We start from the raw sequence: 11,674 nt of genomic DNA, 5'->3' as shown, positions 1-11,674 counted from the left end.
TGATGAGAGGGAGGGCATCTTGGCCATCTTCTGGGCATGGAGTAGGGGGTCACTGGGGGTGTGGGAGGGGGAGGTAGTTGTGAATTTCCTGCATTGTGCAGGGGGATGGACTAGATGACTCTGGCGGTCCCCTTCCAACCCTACGATTCTAAGTGCACTGGAAGTGGATTGAAAGTGCATTACTCGGCATGGGTGAAAGTGCTCTTAAAGTGCATTGCAAACGGGCTGAAAGCGCATTATCCGACATGTGTGGAAGCGCCATATATACGTTTTGAGAATTCGGAACAGAAAACGGCACAGCAAACCAAACGCACATTTCCCCCTCGGCATAAATGACCCCCCCCCAAAAAAAGTTTGGGGAACCGTCTGCTTGGGTGGGCAGCATGGCGGGTTATGCCCCACTGAGGTGCCCCAACCGCCCACTAAACCCCACCCTCCCCAGGCTCCACCCCTCTCTGAGGTCCCCCATCCCCTAAACCCCGCCCTCCCCAGGCTCCACCCCTCCCAACCGTCTCCCGCCCGGGAGTTGACACGTCAGAGGCCGGCCCCACTGAGCCTCCTGCCCGGCATCTCCCTCTGCCGTGGGGCGGGGAGGCGGCTCTGAGGCGGGGCAGGGCAGGGCCGCGCCGAGGGCGTTTCTGAAGGGGGAGGGGAAACGGAGCGGCCCTTCTCCCGCCAAGGGGTTTCACGCAAAGGGGCGCCGCCTCAGGGGCCGGGCCCTTTTGTCCGTCCCCGGCTCCCCCGGCCCGGCCCAAGCCTGCTCCTCCGTCCGCCATCCTCACCTGCCGGCCCGCCCGTCGCTCCAACGGCAACGCCTCAGCGTCCCCTTCACGGTTTCAAATAGGGCCTCGGCCCAGCCCGGCCAATGAGAGGGCGGCGGCGGCGTGGCGTCACGGGTCACGTGCGCCGCGCGTTCCTCCCGCGGGTACTGGGCATGCGCCGGGAGAGCCTGGCCCTGGGCCGGGGAATTTTTACAGGGTTTGAGGAGCCCCGTGGCGCAGAGTGGTCGGCTGCAGTATTGCAGTCAAAAGCTGTGCGCTCGACGTCGGTTCGAGCCCAACGGAAGTCGGTTTCCGGTAGCCGGCTCAAGGCGGACTCAGCCTTCCATCATTCCGAGATCGGTGAAACAAGTACCCAGCTTGCTTGGGGGTAAAGGGAAGGCAATGGCAAACCACCCCATAAAACAAAGTCTGCCTAGGAAAGGTCGGGATGTGACGTCACCCCATGGGTCAGGAATGACCCGGTGCTTGCCCAGGGGACCTTTACCTTTTAGGACATTTATTCCTGGGAGGCTTTGCATTGGATTTTGCCCCTCTCTGACAGTGCATTCCTAAGGAGAGTTACTCCAGTCTAAGCCCATTCATTTCAGTGGGTTTAGACTGGAGTAACTCTCCTTAGGAATGCACTGTAAATCCCCCCCTCTGTTCTTATGATGCATGCCTCTTCTCTCCAGGATCAGAGGAGCATGCCTACTGTATTAAGTGCTGAGGAACACAGGCAGGAGGATGCTGCTGCAGTTGTCTTGTTTGTGGGCTTCCTGGAGGCCCCTGGTTGGCCTCTGTGTGAACAGACTGCTGGACTGGATGGGCCTCGGTCTGATCCAACATGGCCTCTTCTTCTGTTCTTATGATGCACGCCTCTTCTCTCCCGGATGAGAGGAGCAGGCCCATTGTTTTGGGTGCGGTGGGCCCCAGGCAGGATCAACGCTGCCGCAGGCGCCTTGCTTGTGGGCTTCGCGGAGGCGCCTGGTTGGGCACTAGTGTGAGCAGAGTGCGGGGCCTGGGTCTGATGCAGCAGGGCTTGTCCTTGTGTTCGTGCGGGGCCTGCGCGGGCGGGCTGTGCGCGGCTGCGGCCAGCGGGGGGCGGCGGCGGCGGCGGGTGCGGTGCCGTGCCGTGCCGTCCCAGGCGGGCGGGCCTTTGCAGCGCCGCGGCCCGCGCGCCTGCCTGGCCATGGCGAGCCCCGGGGCGGCCTTCTCGCTGGCCTACGGGGTGTTGTCGGCGTGCTTCGTGTTCCCGCCGGACGAGTTCCGCGCGGCGGGGCTGACGGTGTCGGCGCTGCTGGGCGGGCGGCTGGGCAGCGAGGACGCCGCCTTCGTGCAGCACCACCTGCGCAGGGGCGCCGCCACCCTCCTGGCCCACGCCCTCCTGCCCCTCGGTCGGTGAGCCCCCCGGGCGGGCGGGGGGCGGCAGAGGGGGGGCCGCCCTTGTGCCTTTCTTTCCTTCTACAGTAAGGAGGGTTACTCCGGAGGAAGCCCATGGGAATGGCTGAGGGCAGAGGCAGAGGGGTGGACTTTATTTCCTTAATTGCAGTGTATTCCTAAGGAGAGTTACTCCAGAGTAAGCCCATGGGAATGGATGGGGGCAGAGGGGTGGACTTTATTTCCTTAATTGCAGTGTATTCCTAAGGAGAGTTACTCCGGAGGAAGCCCATGGGAATGGATGGGGGCAGAGGCAGAGGGGTGGGCTTTATTTCCTTAATTGCAGTGTATTCCTAAAGAGAGTTACTCCGGAGGAAGCCCATGGGAATGGCTGGGGGCAGAGGGGTGGACTTTATTTCCTTAATTGCAGTGTATTCCTAAGGAGAGTTACTCCAGAGTAAGCCCATGGGAATGGATGGGGGCAGAGGGGGAACTTTATTTCCTTAATTGCAGTGTATTCCTAAGGAGAGTTACTCCGGAGGAAGCCCATGGGAATGGATGGGGGCAGGGGGGGAACTTTATTTCCTTAATTGCAGTGTATTCCTAAGGAGAGTTACTCCGGAGGAAGCCCATGGGAATGGATGGGGGCAGAGGCAGAGGGGTGGACTTTATTTCCTTAATTGCAGTGTATTCCTAAGGAGAGTTACTCCAGAGTAAGCCCATGGGAATGGATGGGGGCAGAGGCAGAGGGGTGGGCTTTATTTCCTTAATTGCAGTGTATTCCTAAAGAGAGTTACTCCGGAGGAAGCCCATGGGAATGGCTGGGGGCAGAGGGGTGGACTTTATTTCCTTAATTGCAGTGTATTCCTAAGGAGAGTTACTCCAGAGTAAGCCCATGGGAATGGATGGGGGCAGAGGGGGAACTTTATTTCCTTAATTGCAGTGTATTCCTAAGGAGAGTTACTCCGGAGGAAGCCCATGGGAATGGATGGGGGCAGGGGGGGAACTTTATTTCCTTAATTGCAGTGTATTCCTAAGGAGAGTTACTCCGGAGGAAGCCCATGGGAATGGATGGGGGCAGGGGGGGGCTTTATTTCCTTAATTGCAGTGTATTCCTAAGGAGAGTTACTCCGGAGGAAGCCCATGGGAATGGCTGGGGGCAGAGGCAGAGGGGTGCACTTTATTTCCTTAATTGCAGTGTATTCCTAAGGAGAGTTACTCCAGAGTAAGCCCATGGGAATGGATGGGGGCAGAGGGGGAACTTTATTTCCTTAATTGCAGTGTATTCCTAAGGAGAGTTACTCCAGAGTAAGCCCATGGGAATGGATGGGGGCAGGGGGGGGGCTTTATTTCCTTAATTGCAGTGTATTCCTAAGGAGAGTTACTCCAGAGTAAGCCCATGGGAATGGCTGGGGGCAGAGGGGTGGACTTTATTTCCTTAATTGCAGTGTATTCCTAAGGAGAGTTACTCCAGAGTAAGCCCATGGGAATGGATGGGGGCAGAGGGGGAACTTTATTTCCTTAATTGCAGTGTATTCCTAAGGAGAGTTACTCCGGAGGAAGCCCATGGGAATGGCTGGGGGCAGAGGCAGAGGGGTGCACTTTATTTCCTTAATTGCAGTGTATTCCTAAGGAGAGTTACTCCAGAGTAAGCCCATGGGAATGGATGGGGGCAGAGGGGTGGACTTTATTTCCTTAATTGCAGTGTATTCCTAAGGAGAGTTACTCCAGAGTAAGCCCATGGGAATGGATGGGGGCAGAGGGGTGGACTTTATTTCCTTAATTGCAGTGTATTCCTAAGGAGAGTTACTCCGGAGGAAGCCCATGGGAATGGATGGGGGCAGAGGCAGAGGGGTGGACTTTATTTCCTTAATTGCAGTGTATTCCTAAGGAGAGTTACTCCAGAGTAAGCCCATGGGAATGGATGGGGGCAGGGGGGGGCTTTATTTCCTTAATTGCAGTGTATTCCTAAGGAGAGTTACTCCAGAGTAAGCCCATGGGAATGGATGGGGGCAGGGGAGGGCTTTATTTCCTTAATTGCAGTGTATTCCTAAGGAGAGTTACTCCGGAGGAAGCCCATGGGAATGGCTGGGGGCAGAGGGGGGGCTTTATTTCCTTAATTGCAGTGTATTCCTAAGGAGAGTTACTCCAGAGTAAGCCCATGGGAATGGATGGGGGCAGAGGGGGAACTTTATTTCCTTAATTGCAGTGTATTCCTAAGGAGAGTTACTCCGGAGGAAGCCCATGGGAATGGCTGGGGGCAGAGGCAGAGGGGTGGACTTTATTTCCTTAATTGCAGTGTATTCCTAAGGAGAGTTACTCCAGAGTAAGCCCATGGGAATGGCTGGGGGCAGAGGCAGAGGGGTGCACTTTATTTCCTTAATTGCAGTGTATTCCTAAGGAGAGTTACTCCAGAGTAAGCCCATGGGAATGGATGGCGGCAGAGGGGTGGACTTTATTTCCTTAATTGCAGTGTATTCCTAAGGAGAGTTACTCCGGAGGAAGCCCATGGGAATGGATGGGGGCAGGGGGGGAACTTTATTTCCTTAATTGCAGTGTATTCCTAAGGAGAGTTACTCCGGAGGAAGCCCATGGGAATGGATGGGGGCAGGGGGGGAACTTTATTTCCTTAATTGCAGTGTATTCCTAAGGAGAGTTACTCCGGAGGAAGCCCATGGGAATGGATGGGGGCAGGGGGGGGCTTTATTTCCTTAATTGCAGTGTATTCCTAAGGAGAGTTACTCCGGAGGAAGCCCATGGGAATGGCTGGGGGCAGAGGCAGAGGGGTGCACTTTATTTCCTTAATTGCAGTGTATTCCTAAGGAGAGTTACTCCAGAGTAAGCCCATGGGAATGGATGGGGGCAGAGGGGGAACTTTATTTCCTTAATTGCAGTGTATTCCTAAGGAGAGTTACTCCAGAGTAAGCCCATGGGAATGGATGGGGGCAGGGGGGGGGCTTTATTTCCTTAATTGCAGTGTATTCCTAAGGAGAGTTACTCCAGAGTAAGCCCATGGGAATGGCTGGGGGCAGAGGGGTGGACTTTATTTCCTTAATTGCAGTGTATTCCTAAGGAGAGTTACTCCAGAGTAAGCCCATGGGAATGGATGGGGGCAGAGGGGGAACTTTATTTCCTTAATTGCAGTGTATTCCTAAGGAGAGTTACTCCGGAGGAAGCCCATGGGAATGGCTGGGGGCAGAGGCAGAGGGGTGCACTTTATTTCCTTAATTGCAGTGTATTCCTAAGGAGAGTTACTCCAGAGTAAGCCCATGGGAATGGATGGGGGCAGAGGGGTGGACTTTATTTCCTTAATTGCAGTGTATTCCTAAGGAGAGTTACTCCAGAGTAAGCCCATGGGAATGGATGGGGGCAGAGGGGTGGACTTTATTTCCTTAATTGCAGTGTATTCCTAAGGAGAGTTACTCCGGAGGAAGCCCATGGGAATGGATGGGGGCAGAGGCAGAGGGGTGGACTTTATTTCCTTAATTGCAGTGTATTCCTAAGGAGAGTTACTCCAGAGTAAGCCCATGGGAATGGATGGGGGCAGGGGGGGGCTTTATTTCCTTAATTGCAGTGTATTCCTAAGGAGAGTTACTCCAGAGTAAGCCCATGGGAATGGATGGGGGCAGGGGAGGGCTTTATTTCCTTAATTGCAGTGTATTCCTAAGGAGAGTTACTCCGGAGGAAGCCCATGGGAATGGCTGGGGGCAGAGGGGGGGCTTTATTTCCTTAATTGCAGTGTATTCCTAAGGAGAGTTACTCCAGAGTAAGCCCATGGGAATGGATGGGGGCAGAGGGGGAACTTTATTTCCTTAATTGCAGTGTATTCCTAAGGAGAGTTACTCCGGAGGAAGCCCATGGGAATGGCTGGGGGCAGAGGCAGAGGGGTGGACTTTATTTCCTTAATTGCAGTGTATTCCTAAGGAGAGTTACTCCAGAGTAAGCCCATGGGAATGGCTGGGGGCAGAGGCAGAGGGGTGCACTTTATTTCCTTAATTGCAGTGTATTCCTAAGGAGAGTTACTCCAGAGTAAGCCCATGGGAATGGATGGCGGCAGAGGGGTGGACTTTATTTCCTTAATTGCAGTGTATTCCTAAGGAGAGTTACTCCGGAGGAAGCCCATGGGAATGGCTGGGGGCAGAGGCAGAGGGGTGGACTTTATTTCCTTAATTGCAGTGTATTCCTAAGGAGAGTTACTCCAGAGTAAGCCCATGGGAATGGATGGGGGCAGGGGGGGGCTTTATTTCCTTAATTGCAGTGTATTCCTAAGGAGAGTTACTCCAGAGTAAGCCCATGGGAATGGATGGGGGCGGGGGGGGGGGTTATTTCCTTAATTGCAGTGTATTCCTAAGGAGAGTTACTCCGGAGGAAGCCCATGGGAATGGCTGGGGGCAGAGGCAGAGGGGTGGACTTTATTTCCTTAATTGCAGTGTATTCCTAAGGAGAGTTACTCCAGAGTAAGCCCATGGGAATGGATGGCGGCAGAGGGGTGGACTTTATTTCCTTAATTGCAGTGTATTCCTAAGGAGAGTTACTCCGGAGGAAGCCCATGGGAATGGCTGGGGGCAGAGGCAGAGGGGTGGACTTTATTTCCTTAATTGCAGTGTATTCCTAAGGAGAGTTACTCCAGAGTAAGCCCATGGGAATGGTTGGGGGCAGAGGGGTGGACTTTATTTCCTTAATTGCAGTGTATTCCTAAGGAGAGTTACTCCAGAGTAAGCCCATGGGAATGGATGGGGGCAGAGGGGGGGCTTTATTTCCTTAATTGCAGTGTATTCCTAAGGAGAGTTACTCCAGAGTAAGCCCATGGGAATGGATGGGGGCAGGGGGGGCTTTATTTCCTTAATTGCAGTGTATTCCTAAAGAGAGTTACTCCAGTGTAAGCCTATTGGAATTAATAGGGGCAGGGTGGAATTTATTTTACTTACTAAGGAGAGTGATTCCAGTGTAAGCCCATAGGGATGGATGGGGGCAGAGGGTGGGTCTTATGCACTTCTTACAGTAAGGAGAGTTACTCCAGAGTAAGCCCATGGGAATGGCTGGGGGCAGAGGGGTGGGCTTTATTTCCTTAATTGCAGTGTATTCCTAAAGAGAGTTACTCCAGAGTAAGCCCAAGGGAATGGATGGGGGCAGAGGGGTGGGCTTTATTTCCTTAATTACAGTGTATTCCTAAAGAGAGTTACTCCAGTGTAAGTTCATTGGAATTAACAGGGGCAGGGTGGGCTTCATTTGTTATTTTACTTACAGTGCATTCCTAAGGAGAGTGATTCCAGAGTAAGCCCATAGGGATGGATTGGGGCAGAGGGTGGGTCTTATGTACTTCTTTACTTAAGGATAGTTACTCCAGAGTAAGCCCATGGGAATGGCTGGGGGCAGGGTGGGCCTTGCTTATTCCTTTACTTACAGTGTGTTCCTAAGGAGAGTAACTCCAGTGTAAGCCCATTGGAATGAATGGGGGCAGAGGGTGGCCCTCATTTATTTAGTTACTTACAGTGCGTTCCTAAGGAGAGTTACTCCAGGGTAAGCCCATTGGAATGAATGGGGGCAGAGGGTGGCCCTCATTTATTTAGTTACTTACAGTGCGTTCCTAAGGAGAGTTACTCCAGGGTAAGCCCATTGGAATGAATGGGGGCAGAGGGTGGCCCTTATTTAATTAGTTATTGTTTTGATGGAGCAGTTATTCTAAATACAGCACCTTCAATAATGAGCAGTTCTTAACATAGAAGGATATTTTTATCTAGAATATAATTCACAGTGGGTAGCCGTGTTAGTCTGTCTGCAGTAGTAGAAAAGGGCAAGAGTCCAGTAGCACCTGAAAGACGAACAAAAATATTTTCTAGCAGGGTAGGAGCTTTCGTGAGCCACAGCTCACCTCTTCAGATACTTCAGCTGTATCTGAAGAAGTGAGCTGTGGCTCACGAAAGCTCATACCCTACCAGAAAATATTTTTGTTAGTCTTTAAGGTGCTACTGGACTCTTGCCCTTTATCTAGAATGCTTTTGAAATAGTTAAAAGATGAATAATAGTAGGTATACAGTTCATCGTATGATGAGTATTGGCACACTTTGGACAGATGGAATGGCTGAATATATATGGTTGTATGTATATGGAGTTTGTCTTGTTTTTTTTCTTTTTAAAAATAATAATATATTTTTTTTTAAGTATGCATGTACAGGATTTGCTTTCTCTTCTGACGGTCCCTTTTCCTTCCCCTTGCAGGTTACTATGCCGGCATGTGCTTTGCCACACCTGAGAAACAGCTCTTCAATTTTTACCAGGCCCCCGAGGGTTGGCGAGTCTTCTTCCTATTGGCTGTTCTTGCCCCGACAGCTGCCGGGCTCTTGACATATTACTGGTCCCGAAACGATTGGAATAACCACCCCTTGGTCAGGACGATTTCTTTTTACGCGCTCCCCCAGTCCGGTTGGAGGGCCGTCGCGTCTTCCATCAACACGGAGTTCCGGAGGATCGACAAGTTCGCTACCGGGGCTCCCGGAGCACGAGTGATTGTGACGGACACCTGGATCATGAAAGTGACCACATACTCTTTGTGTGTGGCCCAGCAGCAAGACATCGATCTCGCGGTGGTGGAATCGAGACAGCACGAACTCTTGCCAGACTCTAACATGCCTGCCCAGTTCCTCACCATCCGGGTTGCCAGCGTTAACCCCCACGTGAAGCCTTTCAATATCCGGTAAAACTGGCCGTCTTTTAATCCAACAAATTTATTTAGTTCAGCCTGGTGTAGTGATTAAGAGTGGTGGTTTGGAGCTGTGGACTGTAACCTGGAGAACCGGGTTTGATTCCCCACTCCTCCACATGCAGCCTGCTGGGTGACCTTGGGCTTGTCACAGCTCTCTTAGAGCTCTCTCAGCCCCACCTACCTCAGGGTGTCTGTTGTGGGGAGGGGAAGGTGATCATAAGCCAGTTTGATTCTTCCTTAAGTGGCAGAGAAAGTCGACATGCTGAAGGTCCCAGGTTCAATCCCCAGCATCCCCATTTAAAGGGACTAGGTGATGTGAAAGACTTTACCTGTGACCCTGGAGAGCCGCTGTTGGTCTGAGTAGACAGTACTGACTTTGATGGACCAAGGGTTGGATTCAGTAGAAGGCAAGGAGAAGGGGCTGTGTTTGAAGAACATCTGCTTGGAATACAGAAGGTCCCAGGTTCAATCCCCGGCATCTCCAGATAAAGGGACTAGACAAGGGTCTGATTCAGAATAAGGCAGCTTCATGTGTTCATGAAATTTGTCCTGTAGCAGGCCATGTCACCTTTGTGGCGACTCTGATAATTGTCATCTTCCTCAGCTTGAATTCGACAGAATACGGGGAACTGCGAGAGAAGCTTCACGCTCCAATCCGTAACGCCGCCAACGTAGTGATCCATCAGAGCCTCACCGACTTGTTTCTGGAAACCTTTACCTCGCTGGTGGAGACGAATCAGCCCTACGTTCTTCCTAGCAACCAGGTAGGATTTCCAAAACTCTTAATTTATTTGTGTTGCCGGTACTTACTTTTGTTTTCTTGTTAGCGACCTGCAGGTTTTCTCACATACTTGTGAGAAGTTCATTGTGCCTTTAAATAGAGAAGATGCCGCTTATTCACATTGACATGAAGCCGCCTTCTATTGAATCAGACCCTTGGTCCATCGAAGTCAGTATTGTCTACTCAGACCGGCAGCAGCTCTCCAGGGTTGTTCACATCACCTCCCTGCCTGGTCCCTTTAACTGGAGATGCCAGGAATTGAACCTGGGACCTCCTGCACGCCAAGCAGATGCTCTACCACTGAGCCATGGGCTCTCCATCTCTCCAGGGTCTCAGGCAGAGGGTCTTTCACATCACCTACTTGCCTAGTCCCTTTAACTGGAGATGCCGGGGATTGAACCTGGGACCTTTACCCCTGGTGATGACTTTTTTTTTTAACTTTTTATTATTATCTAAAATAATACAAACAGGTAATACAACACTAAAAGTAGCAACGATTAAGTTTAGGAAATACAATACAGTAACACATGGAGATCTTACGGCAAATGAGCTAGATCAGATTTTTACAACAAACAAAATAATCAAATTGGCACAGAGAATATGAAGAGCGTTGGCTGGTACACTTGGAAAAACTGAGATATGTATTATCTGACATTTTAAAGCCAGTGTCATACTGACCGCTGACCTTTTCCTTTAAGATCAAATCCTGGATATAAGCTAATATTCCCAGGACCAACCTAGCATTCAGTATCAATTGTATAAATACCTGAACTGATAATCCTGTATTTTCCTCTGCCTCTCCATAGGAGCTGGAGCCATGCATCGGGTGTATGCAGAACAGTGCAAACGTCAAGCTTCTGAAGAACTGTCAAGAGCCTCGCGAAGGGGAGTGCCAGCAATGCTATTGCCGTCCCATGTGGTGCTTGACCTGCATGGGCAAATGGTTTGCCAGTCGGCAGGACCAGCAGCACCCAGAGACCTGGCTGTCGAGCCATGTGCCTTGCCCGACCTGCAGAGCCAAATTCTGCATTTTAGATGTTTGCGTGATACAATGAGCGGATCCTGGGATTCTCTTTTCCTTTTGTATCCGAAGGGTACTTTGAAGCTGGAGAGACCTCTTGGTTACCTTCCGTGCAGTACACCGCCGTGTTCTTATTTTTCTGACACCGAAACCTACTTTAAATGCTGTAACCAGAACAACTGAGTTTCCCCTGTCCTGCCCTCTCTACCTTTGTGTCCCTCTCCAATTCTGTTAAATCTTGAGTGATATATACAATCGCGCAGGCTTCTGCTAAAGCAGTACGTCAGCTACATCTACTACACACAGGTTGATGTTCTTTAAAAACAAATCGACAGAAGGCTATGTTTAAGTTATAAATCAACTAAGCATGGTGTGGTGTGGGGTACAAATCCACAACTTGAAACGTGATTTCGTATTACTTTGTAAATCAGTATTAATCTTCATGGGGTCCCCGCCTCCTGCTAATTTGTGATCTTTAGAGGTTGACCTACATCGAAGGAGACATACCAGTCTGCTTCGGAATTAAGGAATTCAGCTGCTGTTTCTCTGAACTGTCTGCGAGTCAGTTTTCCCTGTTTGGTTCTCCTGATCTGCTCACTCATAAATGAGATGTTGTTAAAGAAGCTTACCAACCCAAAACCAGTTTTCTGCGGTTCATTTGGCCTCCTTGCATTACTGTTATATAAAATAATATCATGAGCCATAATCATGAATTTATTATTCCAGGATACCGGGAAATCCTGAGTTCTGCTTCATAAATTGATCCTTAATTCTGGTAGTTTGACCACAGGACAGTTGAGTTTTCCACGAAAGTGATGTCACAAACCTTTGACAGCTAGAGTAGTTTGGTACTATAGGCAACTTTCCACCCCTTTCTCATGGCAGTTTCTCGTGGCCGGTGGCTTGACTTCCTCTCCCCCCATCTAACTCTTCATACACACATCCTTCTGGACACAACCATTTCCCTATTCTTATACCTAAAGTGCCTTTCAATTCCTGTACCCCTATATTTCCTTAAATAAAATCTGAAG

General features: G+C 50.8%; 1 protein-coding gene across 1 annotated transcript; it reads left to right on the top strand.

Annotated features, from left to right (window-relative positions):
* Positions 1 to 1,950: 1,950 nt before the first annotated feature.
* On the top strand, positions 1,951 to 10,677 carry TMEM129 (transmembrane protein 129, E3 ubiquitin ligase). Its single transcript, XM_056847797.1, has 4 exons — positions 1,951 to 2,155; positions 8,358 to 8,832; positions 9,446 to 9,605; positions 10,429 to 10,677. The coding sequence occupies exons 1-4, from the start codon at positions 1,951 to 1,953 to the stop codon at positions 10,675 to 10,677; spliced, it is 1,089 nt and encodes a 362-aa protein (XP_056703775.1).
* Positions 10,678 to 11,674: the final 997 nt, after the last annotated feature.

Source organism: Euleptes europaea, chromosome 4, assembly GCF_029931775.1.
Source record: "Euleptes europaea isolate rEulEur1 chromosome 4, rEulEur1.hap1, whole genome shotgun sequence".
Taxonomy (NCBI): Eukaryota; Metazoa; Chordata; class Lepidosauria; order Squamata; family Sphaerodactylidae; genus Euleptes; species Euleptes europaea.
This window is presented reverse-complemented; position numbering and strand designations above follow the sequence as displayed.